At 45.8% G+C, this 16,630-nt stretch overlaps 1 protein-coding gene across 1 annotated transcript in view; it reads right to left on the reverse strand.

The window, feature by feature from the left end:
• Positions 1-7,857: 7,857 nt before the first annotated feature.
• Positions 7,858-16,630, reverse strand: part of RGS7 (regulator of G protein signaling 7) — a 132,422-nt gene continuing 123,649 nt past the window's right edge. Inside the window, exon 17 of the mRNA XM_079763825.1 lies at positions 7,858-8,490. Coding sequence (XP_079619951.1) covers positions 8,440-8,490 — 51 coding nt within the window. The 3' untranslated portion in view covers positions 7,858-8,439. The remainder of the gene's footprint in view (positions 8,491-16,630) is intronic.

Consider the following 16,630-nt stretch of genomic DNA (forward strand, 5'->3'; position numbering starts at 1 on the left):
GTTGCTGATTCATTTACAGTTAACGCATCAAAACATTGTTTTGTCAGAGTCGTTGGGCCCTCAACAAGACTTAGGTGCCCTCTTAGGAGCACACAAGCATGCACTCACACACGTGGGCGCACAAGAGTACCCAGACATGTGTCCTTGGTTGCTTAGAATTAAGAGTCACTGTGGCCTGGCCGGCATAGCTCAGTGGTTGAGCATCAACCTATCAACCAGGAGGTCATGGTTCAATTTCCGGTCAGTGGGCTCGATCCCCAGTGTGGGGCGTGCAGGAGGCAGCCAATCAATGATTCTCTCTCATCATTGATGTTTTTATCTCTCCCTCTCCCTTCCTCTATGAAATCAATAACATATATATCCTATATAATAAAAGGCTAATATGCAAATTGTCCCCTCGACCAGGAGTTTGACCAGCAGGCAGGCCGGCCAACCGCCCATGTCCCCTTCCCCTAGCCAGGCTGGCTGGACCCCACCCATGCACGAATTCATGCACCGGGCCTCTAATATATAATATATATACTGAGTGGCCAGATTATTATGCGTTCAGAGATCATCATCATCTGGCCACTCAGTGTAGATATAAAGAGTCACTGTGTCTCCTTGAATGAATGGCTTTGTTTTGGTAAATCATGAGCATTTAGTTGTATCTCAGAGAAAGACCTACTCTTCACTCTTCTGAGTGTACGTGGAATGAGTTATTCCAGGAGCCCCTGCCTCAGGTGCTCATGCCGGCTCTGCGTGAGTGGCTACTTAAAGGAGCTCAGGCTCAACAGCTTGGACGTCCCTATGTTCCTTAAGTGCAAAGCATGATTTAAAATTGCATTGATTTGTAAAAAGTGGCTGACAATGAGTTCCAAGGAGATCGGTGATGATGATGATGAAGATTGGGGGGAAGGTAGAGTAGGGGCACCTGCATGGAGACGGGGCTGGGGAAAGCCAAGAAGCACCCCTGAAGGCATAGGCTTTGGGAGGGGGTGCCAAGGTCTTGTTTCTATTGTCTCAAAGCCTCAGCACGAAGAGGCGAGGTACTTGCAGCCCCAGTTTACGATCAACATTTCAGAAGCGGCGTTGACGTTAAGAGTTGGAAACTATTAGAAGGCATTCCCTTTTAAAACATATAGTTTTATTGATCACAGAGAGGAAGGGAGAGGGAGAGAGAGAGAAACATCCATGATGAGAGAGAATCATGGATCAGATGCCTCCTGCACGCCCCACACTGGGGATCGAGCCCACAACCCGGGCCTGTGCCCTGACCGGGAATCGAACCGTGACCTCCTGGTTCATAGCTCAACGCACAACCACTGAGCCATGCTGGCCGGGCTAACTGTATTTTTCTAGTTTGATGGCCTGTAGTCTTTTTCCCCTGGAGCTGCCAACTGACGGTGAACAATTTTGTAAGATTTAAACAGATTTTACTTTTTTGAACATTTGTACATTTTCCCAAGTATTTCCTAATGAAATTATGCTTGTATAATTTTGCGTGGGATTAAATACTATTTATAATCCCCTTCCAGAGCTGTGACACATAATGGGTTTTACAAAATAAATACATTTAATAGCCAATTAGATTAACTATCAAATCTGTTTCAGGAAAAAAAAATTAAGAATCTGGTAATGGTTTGGTTTTTACCAAACGATGTTGTGTATTTTTATTTTTGAAAAAAAAAAATATCCTATTTCCTGAAGCTGAAGCTCTTCAAGTTTGTTTCCCTCCGTTAATTGAAACCACTGTTTCCAAGCGAAATGGAATCAAAGGAAGATGACATTTTCTCACTCAGGAGAAACGTGTGTCATGTGAACAACACTCCCCACGGCCATCGTTTTATCTTTATTTTTTTGTGAATTAAAAACAAAAACTATAGCAGTCCAGAAATCCTACTTTTCTTAAAGCAAAGACAATAAAAAAATCCCAAATTCTATTTTCTGTTTTTAAAAAATATATTTTGTTGATTTTTTTACAGAGAGGAAGGGAAAGGGATAGAGAGTCAGAGACATCGATGAGAGAGAAACATCGATCAGCTGCCTCCTGCACACCCCCCACTGGGGATGTGCCTGCAACCAAGGCACATGCCCTTGACCTGAATCGAACCCGGGACCTTTCAGTCCGAAGGGCGATGCTCTATCCACTGAGCCACACCGGTTTGGGCATCAAATTCTATTTTCTGACCTCCCAGTTGCACTCCCAAACCTGGGCCGCTGCCATCCGTCTGTCTGTCTACGTGACGTCTGAAGGCCGTATGCCTAGGATCCCTGAGCCACAGTGCCTTCCCCTCCTGTCCCACCAGCAAGTCTCTGCTTAGCCCACGAAGACGGGCTCAAAGGCCACACCAGGTGCTCTTTCTATATCTATTGATTTCAGAGAGGAAGGGAGAGGGAGAGAGAGAGAGAAACATCCATGCTGAGAGAGAATCATTCATCAGCTGCCTCCTGCACGCCCCCTATTGGGGAATCGAGCCCACAACCAAGGCATGTGCCCCAACGTGGAATCAAACCGTGACCTCCTGGCTCATAGGTCGATGCCCAACCACTGAGCCACACCGGCCGGGCTGCACTCAGAGCTTTTAGCCACAGGGCTCTCTGAGCTCAAAGGCTTCACGGTCAAGTCCGAGAGGCACCCTCCCAGGAGGCAGGCGGCTGGCTCCGGCTCACTCAGCCGCTCGGCTCGTGTGAAGCCACATCCTGGCCCGAGACAAAAGGGAAAGTCCCTCCCTGTCCCGGCCCCAGGAGGCTCATTTCCTGCCCCGGCCTGGCCTGCGTCTCCAGGGCAAGGGCCCCGCATGAAACACCCAGGGCTGATGTAAGCAGGGCCGGGCCGGTGCCCTGGTGGCTTAATGAGTTTCTGGCCCTCACCCGGGCCCCTCCTGCCCATCACCACCCCCTCCTCCTGGTTCTCACACTTGGGGACACGCTGTGGGCCATCTCATCGGCGTCTTCTTGGATCCCGTTGCCTCTGGAAGCCGCCCTCGAGCTAATTGACTAGGATTTCTGACTCGGGGAGGGATCTGGGAGGCGCCTCGGGGACACGCTTAGACATCCCGGGGATTTAGTTTTTCCAGAAACGATGAGCTACAAAAGGAACAGTGTCATAGAACCGTGGTCGGCAAACTGCGGCTCACGAGCCACATGCGGCTCTTTGGCCCCTGGAGTGTGGCTCTTCCCCAAAATACCACGGCCTGGGAGAGTCTATTTGGAAGAAGTGGCGTTAGAAGAAGTTTAAGTTTTAAAAATGTGGCTCTCCCAAGACATTTCAATCGTTGTGCTGTTGATATTTGGCTCTGTTGACTGATGAGTTTGCTGACCACTGGCCTAGGTCTTTTCCAGTGACTCAAACTCAGCCCGCAAAGCATTTAAGGTCCAGCGGTGCCTATGGCCTGGCCCCCAGAACACCCCACACACACCCCGCTTGTTTTTCATTTTTAATTGGATGTATTGGGGTGGCATTGGCTAATGAAGTTATGTAGGTTTCAGGCGTACAATTCCATAGCACATCCTCTGCATAGTTTATGGGGTTCACCACCCCAAGGTAAGCGTCCTTCTATCCCCATTTAGCCCCCTTCACCCTCTTCTACCTGCCCCACCCCCGTTCCCTCTGGGAATCACCAGACTGTTGTCTGTGTCTATGCGTTTTTTGTTTTGTTTTTGCTTCATTCTGTCACCTTTTTCACCCAGCCCCACTCCCCCCTCCCCTCTAACGTCTCTGTACCCGAGTCTGTTTCTGTTTTGTTAGTCTTTTAACAGCTCAGAGGGCTGGACTTGGGCGAGAAGAATGCCTAGAGCGCCTCCTATTGGGCAACCCTGGGACATGACAGGGGCCACCCCCAAAGCTACCGGGACAGCAACTGAACAAGTGATCTGTGTCCTGAGATTCGCTCTCTGGTCAGAAAAATGGGGGTGTGGAGGGAGGGAGGGTTTCTTTGTCTTTTCTATTCCCATGCAGGCTCTGGGTGGACTTTATCATGTCCTAAAGGAAAAGCGACAGGTGGGATCAGAGAGAGATTCTCAGATCGTTCATAACGGATGTTCACGCAACTTATTGTGGTCATCGTTTCGCAATCTATCAAAACATCATGCCCTAATGGGTGTGGCTCAGCGGATAGAGCATCAGCCTGCGGACTGAAAGGTCCCAGGTTCGATTCCAGTCAAGGGCATGTACCTTGGTTGCGGGCACATCCCCAGTGGGGGGTATGCAGGAGGCAGCTGATGGATGTTTCTCTCCAATCGATGCTTCTAACTCTCTATCCCTCTCCCTTCCTTTCTGTAAAGATCAATAAAAATATATTTAAAAAATTCTTAGCCCAGTGCTAGGCACATTGTTAGTACTTCAAAATTAAAAAAAGAAAAACACATCATGTCGCACACCTAAAACGAAGCCAGTGGCCTATGTCCAGTATGTCTCAGTAAAACGGGGGGATAAACGTTCAAATTAAAAATTAAAAAAAAATAACTGATACACACTCATGTCAATGGAAGAGCAAATAAAATCAAGAACTCTGTATTAAGGCAGAGGTTTTTATAATTGACTTCTTCCACTCATGGATAATAATTTATGATTTATCTGTATATTAATATTATTGATATTTAATAATATAGTTATTGCTTATTGTTGCCCCATCATCATGCCATACGCAGAGAGGAAGGATTTTTCATCCCCCCTCCCTCTGCCTGCTATGATGTGCTGTGTGACTGCGGCCTCACTAGGAAGTACAGGATTTAGGAGAGAAATTTGAATCTACTAACTTCTGTTATAAGAACGTGGACAACTGAGCAAGTCATCTACCCGATTTCATCAGCGTCCTGTAGCCTTATTTTTCGAGGTGGCTGAGAGGACAGGGATATTGGAAGCCTTTAGTATAGTTAGCGCCTGGCACCCAGTCTCCTGTAAAATCGTTATTATCGAGGTTATTACTAAGAAACATGCACATTTTCCTTTCTCTGTCCCCCTTTTCCTTGTGAAGTGACCGCCTGGAACTCATGTCTTAGAGTCCCTATCGCTTAAGGAGGAACAAATATCTGAGGGACTTTCCTGATCTCCCCCAGTCTGCACTGACCCCACCCGGTCAGGGCTCTGCTCCCGTCACAGCCAAGGTGACCAGATGTACTTCAGCTGCCTGGCCGCTAGGTGTCAGACTTGCTAAATAGTTAGAAACGGACCCCGTTTTTCCATCCCGAGGACTCAGAAACCACAGTGATTTGTTCTCCTTTTAAAGAAGTTTTCAGCGACTTGGACACCTCTCTCAGGAGGGTCCCGTTTCTGCTGGGGTAGAATGTTTCTATATGTAGACGAATGTTATGTGAGTTTGTGCCAGTATCAGTGGTTTTCTTCAAAGATAAAAAGTGAAGGGTAGATTCTACTGTCCTTGAACCATCTGTGATACACGCTCATCCATCGACCCAAGCTCATGGAAGGATAAAGAACACGAAGGAAATCAAATGGTGATGAAAAGACCTGCTCAGAGAGTTGCCTGGGGACTGGGACGAGCAGAAGCTGCCGCTAAAAGCAAACATCGCCCGACCTGATTTGGCTCAGTGGATAGAGCATCGGCCCGGGGAATGAAAGGCCTTGAGTTCAATTCAGGTCAAGGGCACGTACCTTGGTTGCAGGCTCGATCCCCAGCCCTAGTAGGGGCAACGTGTGGGAGGCAATCAATTGATGTGTCTCTCTCCCATCGATGCTTCTCTCTCTCTGTCCCTCCCTCTCCCTTCCACTCTCTCTAAAAATCAATGGAAAAATATTCTTGGGTGAGGATTAACAATAAACAAACAAACAAACAAATAAATAAAAGCAAACATCAATATGATTTTTTTAAAAAACACACAAAGTAATCAATCTCTATGACTTAGACATCAAAGCTCTCTTCTTACTCCAAACCTTGAGCCTTAAACAGTTTTGCTCTGTTACTCAAGATGCCATAAATAACGAGCAGCAAACCCAAGGAATCACAGACATACATTTCCCCGCACATTGCACTCTCCTGAAATTAGGATGCATCTTATAGTCAACTAGAGGCCCGTTGCACGAAGAGATTCGCGCAATAGGCCTTCCTTCCCTTGGCTTCCAGCACCGGTTTTCCTCCGGCACCCGGGACCCAGGCCTTCGCTCCGGCCAGAGTCTGCCGTCTTCGTCTTTGCTGCAGCCTCAGGCCGGAGTCTGCAGTCTTGTCTTCGCTGCGGCACTCCGCTCCTGTAGATCCCTTCGCCCGCCCCGCCCTCCCTCTCGTAGCAGGCATCCTGCCCCACCTGGCCACTCCGGGCCTGGAGCAGCGGGGGCAGCTGCCATCTTTGGCCTTCTAATTTGCATACTCATTCTGATTGGCTGTGGGCATAGCGGAGGTACGGTCAATTTTACATGTTTGTCTATTATTAGGTAAGACAGTCACATTCACTCACTATCCCCTGTCTCAGCTGTCACCGTCTGTGTGGGCAGCCTTGGGTTGTGACCGCCTGTGCGGGAATGGACAACAGCAGCCTTCATCGCGTTCACGAACAGACCATTGGAGGAAGGAACATGAGACTCAATCGTTTGAACAACTTTCCAGCGACACCCTCTGGTCAGATCCAGAACAGGTTAAGCATCCAGAAAAACAGACACATAGATCAACGGGACAGAATCGAGAGCCCAGATATCAACTCACACCTACGCCATCAACTAATGTTTGACAAGGCGCCAAGGATACTCAATGGAGAAAATCCCTTTAATAGATGGTCCTGGAAACACTGGATAGTCACATGTAGAAGAATAAAAGTAGACCCCTTTCTGATACCACTCACAAACTCGATATGCATGGGCCCAGCTGGCATCCACCTAGGAACCAGGAGGTCACGGTTCGATTCCCAGTCAGGGCACATGCCCAGGTTGCGGACTCGATCCCCAGTGAGAGGCGTGCAGGAGGCAGCTGATCCATGATTCTCTTTCATCATCGATGTTTCTATCTCTCTCTCTCTTTCCCTTCCTCTCTGAAATCAATAAAAATATATTTAAAAAATAAATAAAATAAAAAATCAGCCAGCCCTGGAGTTGGGAAGTCGCACTCAAACCTAATTCTAATATAATATTCATTAGCAAAACATAGAGATGCATATTCATAATGAGGCAGGAAGACCTGTGAATAGCTCTGACAATGTCAAAGTCCCATTGATGTTGATTTTCCACGGGAGAAAAAGGATCGAACACGTTCCATCTGTCCAGGGTACTGTACCACCCAAGCTTGTCTTGAAACCCTGAAATAAAAACTCCCAGGGCAATCGTTTATTTTATTTTTAATGTTTTAAAATTTTTATTTATTTATTTAATCCTCATCTGAGGATATTTTTCCATTGATTTTAAAAAAAATATATTTTATTGATTTTTCACAGAGAGGAAGGGAGAGGGATAGAGAGCTAGAAACATCGATGAGAGAGAGACATCGACCAGCTGCCTCCTGCACATCCCCACCAGGGGATGTTCCCGCAACCAATGTACATGCCCTTGACCGGAATCGAACCTGGGACCCTCCAGTCCACAGACCGACACTCTATCCACTGAGCCAAACCGGTTTCGGCCCATTGATTTTTTTAGAGAGAGTGGAAGGGAGGGGGAGAGACAGAGAAACATCAATTGGTTGCCTCCTGCCTGGGCCCGGAATCGAACCGGGGACTCTTCAGTCCCCAGGCCGATGCTCAATCCACTGAGCCACACCGGCTAGGGCCAGGGCGATGGTTTAAACTGCTCCTCCACTTTTGTGAGTGCCCTCCGAGCGTTCTCTTTTCTCTCCGTGGTCACGAAAAGTCAAAAAAAGTCACAAGAGCCACGCGATTCTGCATCTTTTAATGAAAGATAAAACAACGATATAAACATACACAAATTTACAGGGGAGGAACCCGCTTGAATCCACGGGGAGTCAAGAGGTGCTTCGTATTTAAACACGGTATAAAAATAAATGCAGAAACAGGGACCGGGCACGGACAGACGACAGACGGAAATGGAAGCTTGTTTCTGCGAGTACATCGGTGAAATGAGCCTTCCTGGGCGGACGGGTCGGTTAATGGATGTGAAGCTGTAGGCGCACTGACTGACAGATGCTGCTTTCCTTGGACGGTTCTTCCAGTGTGTGACGGATTCCATTTCCAGTGAACTGTGTGTCTAGCTGAAGCGTTAAGGGACAGAAAAAGAAAGTAGGGAGGGGGGAGGGAAGTAGAAGGCGTACTTCACTTGAACTTGATAAAAAGGAAAAGACACAGATCCAGCTTAGTACGTGGAGGAAGGAGGCCGACCCCATTTGGACATGGAGGCGTGGGGATGGTGGAGTCCTGTGGAGATGGCACGCGAAGGAAGAACGACTCGGGTCCTTTGCTCATGCAACGTCCTGGCCCAAGGTCCTCCACTCCGGGTCACAACAACAAAGAGCTACAAAGTATACGCAACGACTCGGTCTGCGTCCATGCTACAGGGCGGTCCCTTCAGTTGGACTGGACGAGGCTCGTTAACCTCTTGGACGTGAGCGATTTCCCCTGAGGAGAAAATAGAAACAGACACGGTGCGATCACTGAAAACCCGCGTGCAGGTGAACACCGATTCCTCACAGCCTGTTTTGGTGCAAGGGTGAACACGGAACCCTCTGGGTACATCTTACGTTCAGACGCCACGACCAGCTTCCCCTCCCAGCAACACACCGGACAAGATGACCCTCCTCCCTCCTCCCGCCCCTCCTGCCCGCCTCCTCCCCATTGCAAACAGACGGATGGGTTCACAGCACAGAGGAGCAACTCAGAAAACATGTCCATCCACGTCCCATCCAGGCTTAGCGATGATGCAACACCCAGGTGAGCCACTGGTGATCAACACGGTACAACGAAACCCGGTAAGCTGCCCCGAGAGAGAGCGACGTGCATGCATTCTTGTTCAGCTGCTGGAATTGGTGCAGCATTGATAAATATCGAGATGTGCACAGAGGGTGATTTAATTAAGTAAGATGTATTTTTGATGGCGTGATTGGTGGAACTCTCAAGATTCAGTCTGTCCCTCATCCTATAGAGCAGTGGTCGGCAGACTCATTAGCCAACAGAGCCAAATATCAACAGGACAACGATTGAAATGTCTTTGGAGAGCCAAATTTTTTAAACTTAAACTATCTAGGTAGGTGCATTGTTATTAACTTAATTAGGGTACTCCTAAGCTGGCCTTTGCTAAAAACTCAAGGGGCCAAAGAGCCGCATGTGGCTCGCGAGCTGCGGTTTGCCGGCCACTGCTATAGAGTAATGGAGAGAAAGGTGCCAATTATACATCCAAGGAAAAGATCCCCTTGCTCCTTACTTCAAACTTGAGGCATCTCCCTGTCTTTCCCTACCTGATTTCCTCCAACCCCAACCCCAGGAAAATCCCTTATATTGTGATTCCACATATTGTGTGAAGGCCTAGAATACATCTTCATTTTGGGGGGAAATCTTGCAAGCTAAAGTGTCCCTGTTAATTACAAGTACTCTGGAGTGGTCTTAAAGTAGTAAGAAAAAGGTGTACAGACACGAATCCATAGAGGAAGGAGAGAGAAGCTACATTTGCTTGGTTCGTTACTGTTGTAAAAATACACAGCAGTCTTTCCCAATCTACAGGCCGCCAAGCAGACCCAGGAGGAGAATAAAAAGGGGTAGGTTTTCATTTATTTATTTTTCTAAATATATTTTTATTGATTTCAGAGAGGAAGGGAGAGGGATAGAAACATCAATTATAAGAGAAAAACATGAATTGGCTGCCTTCTGCATGCCCCACACTGGGGATCGAGCCTAAAACCCAGGCATGTGCCCTAACTGGAAATCAAACTTTGACCTCCTGGTTCATAGGTCGATGCTCAACCACTGAGCCATGACAGCCAGGTGGGATAAATAACTTTTACTGGGAGGAAAAGAGGCATGATAGGGTGAGGTATGGGGGTGACATTGGTCACACGCTAAATTAACTAACTAGAGGCCTGGTGCATGAATTCATGCACAGGTGGAGTCCCTCGGCCTAGTTAGTAGAGTAGGTCCATTAGAGAAAATGAGAAAAGCATAGAAAAATATTACAAGAAATAAACATTATATGAAATACAGCTATTTACATACTAATATATCACCTACTTTTTATACAAAAATATGATTTGTTAAAACTGGCATTACACCGTGCATAATATTATGACTTATGAGTAACATGTATATTAAAATAATTATATTTTGATCAATTATCCATGCTATAAATATTTCTTCTAATATAATGTTTTGTTCACATTCATTGCATTAGTGGGTAAGAAAATCAATTTAGAAAGATGCTAACAACATTAAGAAAATAATTGAATATAGAATATATCAGAATATCTCAGACTGTGTTGCACATAATTTTAGTTCTAAACACATATAGTTTATATATTATAGAGTTTAGTTCTATATAGTACCAATTATGTAGCAACACACACAAACACATGTGCATTACTATGTCAAATGTGGGTGGCAAAAAATAAAGATGAAAGCCAGTACTCTAAAATCTAATTTTTAATCGCTGCATAATATTCTATCAGGTAGATATGCCCTGATGCATTTAAGAAGTTCACAATTATACATTCAGATTGTGTCTTATGTTTGGCATTTATAGGACGCAACTGATACTCGTGCATGAGTGTGAACACCTGGGTTTCTTAAAATAATTTATTAAAAGTTGAATTACTGATTGAAAGTGAGAGATTTTTGAAGGTTTGACACATTCTGTAAAGTTTCATTTGAAAAAAGTGATTAGCAATTACACTCCTATTAACTGTGTATGAAATCACCAATTTTCTTACCCTTTCTACAGTAGATATCATTTTAAGAACTCATTTGGTGAAAAAAGTTATTGTGCTGTATTTTGAGTTATACTTAGCTATTAACACATATTTTATTCTCAAGTGTTTATTGACTATTTCTTTTGTTAAAAATGTTCAAGTCTTTTGCTCATTTTTCAAATGGCCCATTCCTTTTGTATTATTTGTTTGCAAAGAACTCATCATAAACTATATTGTATATTTATCATGTACATGCTCATTTCCTCATTTTTTAAAAAATATTTTTATTTATTTATTTTTTTAGAGAGAGGAAGGGAGAGGGACAGAGAGCTAGAAACATTATAAACATCAAAAATAAACATTGGTGATGATTTAGGGCTGTCTAGTAAGTAACCTCATACCTAGAAATATTTAACATATGACTCTACCTTTAGTGGAAATTAAATTTACACTTGTAATAACAAGCCCAATCTTTATGGGTTTAAGTTCCATTCATATTTGCCCTAGCTACGTAAAACAAATTTATAAAAATAATATGCAAACGTATTGCCTTTGGCCTAAAGATGAAATTATATTCAATTCCATTTAATCCAATGACGTAATTGAGACTGATACTGAGATTAAGGTTGGACTATCTGCAAATACTTGTCAAACACTGTAATGTTGGGTACATAACTACACACACAAACTTTTCATATCTTCTTGCTTTATCAGCTACAATTTTGTATCTTAATATAAGACTCAGATGATACTTGAGTAACACCTCAAGTTCACATATCTTCCAATAAAATCAAAGCAATAATGTAATGTGATGTATTAAGTATTATATAACTACTAGAGGCCCGGTGCACAAAATTCATGCACGGGGCGGGGGGTGTCCCTCAGCCCAGCCTGCACCCTCTCCAATCTGGGATATCCCTCTCACAATCCAGGACTGCTGGCTCCCAACTGCTAGCCTGCCTACCAGCCTGATCACCTCCTAACCACTCCCCTGCCAGCCAGATTGATTCCTAATGCTCCCCTGCCAACCTGATTGCCCCTAACTACCCTCCCCTGCAGGCCTGGTGCACCCCCCACTGCTCTCCCCTGCAGGCCTGGGTCCCCCCCAACTGCCCTTCCCTGCAGGCCCGGTCGCCTCCAACTTCCCTCCTCTGCTGGCCTGGTCACCCCTAACTGCCCTCCCCTACTGGCCTGATCACCCACAACTGCCCTCCCCTGCTGGCCATCTTGTAGCGGCCATCTTGTGTCCACACGGGGGCAGCCATCTTTGACCACATGGGGGCAGCCACCTTGTATGTTGGAGTGACAGTCAATTTGCATATTACTTTTATTAGATAGGATTATGATTCCTAATCGAGAGAATCTGCAGTTTAGTTTTCTCCTATCAACTCATGCAGTGAACTTGACCCCAAAGTGTAAATTAGCCTCCATGTACATTTACTCTCCCTCCTTCCTTCCTCTATTCAACTGCCCCAGCTCTTGTTCTCGCCCAATGTGAATGAACGCAGCAGCTGCTGATGCTGCAGACACGTCCCATCTCTGGGTTCTCTTGACTGGCCCTCTACCCTCATCCTCTGCACTGCAAAGGCGGCCCTTTGTCTAAATCCAGAACACAGCTCTCCCCTCGACCCCATGTTCTGGGATACGCTCCTCTACCTGGAAACGCCCAGGCCGGTCCTTGTCGGGAACACAACAGAGCTTGTCCAGCCCTTGACCCCTCTTTCTAGTTCTACCTTTGTTCTCTCTCTCCTTCAGGGCTGGTTGCCCGGGCTACTTAGTAGCAGTTCTCTTGCTTAAGTCGTTTTTATAGGGATTTTTAAAAAAATAAATAATTTCCTTTTTTTCCCTTTTTAAAAAAAAATTGATTGCAGAGAAGGAGGGAGAAAGAGAGAGAGAGAAACATCCATGATGAGAGAGAATCATTGATTGGCTGCGTCCTGCATGGCCCCCACTGGGGATTGAGCCCACCACCCAGGCGTGGGCCCTTGACCGGAATCTAACCCACGACCCTTCAGTCCACAGGCCGACACTCTATCCACTGAGCCAACCTGGCTGGGGCTATGTCTTAACTCGTTTCCCTGCCTAGCCTGTGCTGCTTTAAGGAATGCCATTATTGATGTACATGAGGGAGCTAGTAGAAAGCTAGTCCTGTTCATTCAACAGTTAACTTTCATGAGAAGAATGACCCGACTTTGGTGCAGCTGGGAGTGCCAGCCCCAGATTAGTTATTCCTGTTGATATCCATCCTCTTACACATCACGAGCTTCCTAAGAGGAGTGGCCATGTCTCGCGATGTGTGTGTTCTCCGATAGGGGGCAAAGTGCCTGTCGTCGTTTCGTTGGATAAAAACATCAGGTAGTGCTTGGGTACATGGGAACGATTAGGTTACACTCGAATTACACAGAGTCCCCAGGATGTCTCCATTGACACAGGTAGCTGGGGCCTCAGAGCCACGGGCATCAACCCAAGGTCAAGTAGATCAGAACAGGACCTGGGGAAATGCTATTGAAACTTCCATCTCCGGGAGAAGTTTCTCACTGGGGGCTGTCTATGCAGCAACCTCAAAACATTCCTCAGGAACACCTGGGTTGTACTGGATGCTCTCTGACCAAAAACCACTGTGCCATTCGCAGCTCCTGGAACCCGAGTGGCAATTTCAGAACCGATGATGCTACTAGGGCAGTGGTTCTCAACCTTCCCAATGCCGCGACCCTTTAATACAGTTCCTCATGTTGTGGTGACCCCCCCAACCATAACGTTATTTTCGTTGCTACTTCATAACTGTAATTTTGCTACTGTTAATGAATTGTAATGTAAATATCTGTGTTTTCCGATGGTCTTAGGTGACCCTGCTAGTGGTTCTCAGCGGTTGAGCATCGGCCCTGCTAGCTGTTGAGAACCGCTGCTGTAGAGCCTAAGACCATCGGAAAACACAGATATTTACATGACGATTCATTCACAGGAGCAAACTTACTGTTATGAAGTAGCAACGAAAATAATGTTATGGTTGGGGGGTCACCACCACATGAGGCACTGTATTAAAGGGTTGCGGCATGAGAAAGGTGGAGAACCACTGTACTAGGGGGAAATGAAGATCTATGGTCCAACCTAAACAGGCTACACAGTCTGGTACATCTCAGAGCAATCGATGCACCTAAAATTGCTTTCTCAGGCAAGTTATCACCACGAGCCGCTTCAGTTTCAATAAAACAAGGTGGGTAACCGTATCTGCCAACAACAAAATGATGAATGGGATGAGTTTCAGGTCCCTAAGAGGAGAAGGAGGAGAAAAGAGTTCATCCTTGTCCAGACTCACTTTGTGTGTTTGTCGGTAATCGCTCCGGTAGGAAACCCAATGTCAAGTTTATCCATTAGACTTACTCAGGGTGCTCTAGGAATGTTCTAAGGTAGCTCATCTATAGGAATATACCTGGAATCTCAAGTAATAAAATCTACAGCACTCAACCAGAAAAAAAAATACACCCCAAGTTCTAAAGTTGTACGGATACAAAACAAAACCTTCCTCCTCACAGTTCCTGATCTGCTTGTGTTATCATTTTTTAAAAAATATTTTTTTTTATGGATTTCAGAGAGGAAGGGAGAGGGGGAGAGAGAGAGAAACATCAATGATGAGAATCACTGATCGGCTGCCTCCTGCATGGCCCCTCCCCGGGATCGAGCCTGTAACCTGGGCATGTGCCCTTGACCAGAATCGAACCTGGGACCCTTCAGTCTGCAGGCTGACGCTCTATCCACTGAGCCACACCAGCCAGGGCTTGTGCTGCTATTTCTATAGCCAGGTTATAACAATATGCTGGGCCAGGTAACTAAACTTCTACAAATAAACACGAATTGAAAATGGGCTCGGCCTCCAGAGGAGAATGTCACCCAAGGAGCAAGGTGATCAGTGGGGAGGGAAGGAATTTGGGAACAAAATAAATTTTGGGTCAGTGCCAGATTGGCAAATTATGTCCCTCCTCTGACCCTTCAGTTTTCTCACTTGTAAAAAAATAATGAATATGATCATACCTAATGTGCAGGGTCAGATGAAATAAAAATAGATAAACATAGGATGGTGAAGGCCTAGGGCAGGGATGGGGGGGCAGGCTAGAAGAGGTACATAGGGGGACAGAGGGGGCACATGTAATACTTTCAACAATAAAGATGAAAAAAAAACAAAAAGAAAATAAGATGAAGTATAGTTGACATACAATAGTGCAGCGTATTGTTTTAGTTGTTCAATGGAGTCATTCTGCCTTTATGTACCTTACAATGTGACCGCCACAATAAACTGAGTAATCCTCTGTCACCATACCACGTTGTTGTGATGCTACTGACTATATCCCCTGTGCTGTACATTCTATCTCAGTGTTGGATTTATTTGATAACAGGAAGTGTGTACTTCTTCTCCCCCTTCACCTTTTCCACCCACCCATCCCCTGAAAATGAAAACACTGATTTGAAAACATATCTGCAGCCCTATGTGTATTGCAGCATTATTTGCAATGGCCAAGATATGCAAGCAATATTGGTGTCCAGTGATAGCTCAATGAATAAAGAAGAGATGGAAAATATAGATCTATATATATAAAAGCCTAAGCGACCGGCCGACCGGCCAGTAGCTATGGCATGCAATGACCACCAGGGGGCAGACGCTCAATGCAGGAGCTGCCGAGCGACAGCAACTTTGCAGAGTGCCCTCTCGCACTCTGGGACCCCTTGGGGGATATCAGACTGCTGATTTCGGCCCGATCCCCGCAGGCCAGGCCATGGGATCCCACTGATGCACGAATCCGTGCACCAGGCCTATAGAATATATATAATACATGTAATATATATAATAAAATATTATTCATCAAAAACATAATAAAATCTTGTCATTTATGACAACATGGGCGGACCTAGAGGGTATTGTGCTAAAAGAAGTAAGTCAGACAGAGAAACACAAATACCCTATGCTTTTACTTATATGTGGAATCGGAAAGCATCAAAACAACAAACCAATGGGATGCTGTTTTAAGAGTTGGGGAACTTGGTCAGAATCAGGGATGGTGTTGGAGGAAAGACATCCATTTGGCTTCCCCTTCCCATCTTCCTTAAGTTGCAGTGTTATTTTTAATTCTATCCCTGAAACTTCCATTCTCGTCTCACGGACCATTTTCTGTCGGCATTCTATTCGAAAAGGATGAACTGGAAACAATTCTTACACAATATGCGGAGCACGGTGCCCCTCTCTCCGCCAACGTCTTGAGGCGTTTCTTTTCCCTTCCCTTCCCGGGGTGACATTTTACACAAACGGTCAGAGATGGCAACAGGTCCCACCAAAATGGTGGCAAGTTTCTTCATGGGATTCGTTCCCGGGGCCCGGCGTGTCCCAGCGCTTGACTTTGTGCAACCCCATTGAATGCTCCAAGTATACACACTGCTTTTTACCGTCTTTCCAAATCTCTGCACACGGTCACAACATGCAATTTGTAAACACAGCTGACTGACATGCCCCACCACAAAGACCCTGGGAGGCAACTAGAAGCAAAAACCACATCTCCGTTGAATCCAATTGGCTGACGTTTCAACACACACACAACTCCACTGAACTAGCCATCACAGAAGCCACAACACACACACACACACACACACACACACACGCACACGCACACACAGAGCAGCATGGAGCTAACCACACAACTCCACAGACAATGCAGACGAACTGGAGTAGAAACCAAGAGAGTTCTACCTCTTTTCATAACAGGTTAGTGCTGGCCCTCAGTGTTGGTGTACAGTTTTTATGGCATGGGAAAATGGGGAGGTTCCTGCCCTATAAAAATAAATGTGTTCAAGGCTTTAGTTTGAGCTCACACGAGAAA

The sequence above is a fragment of the Cnephaeus nilssonii genome (genome assembly GCF_951640355.1).
Source record: "Cnephaeus nilssonii genome assembly, chromosome: 23".
NCBI lineage: Eukaryota > Metazoa > Chordata > Mammalia > Chiroptera > Vespertilionidae > Cnephaeus > Cnephaeus nilssonii.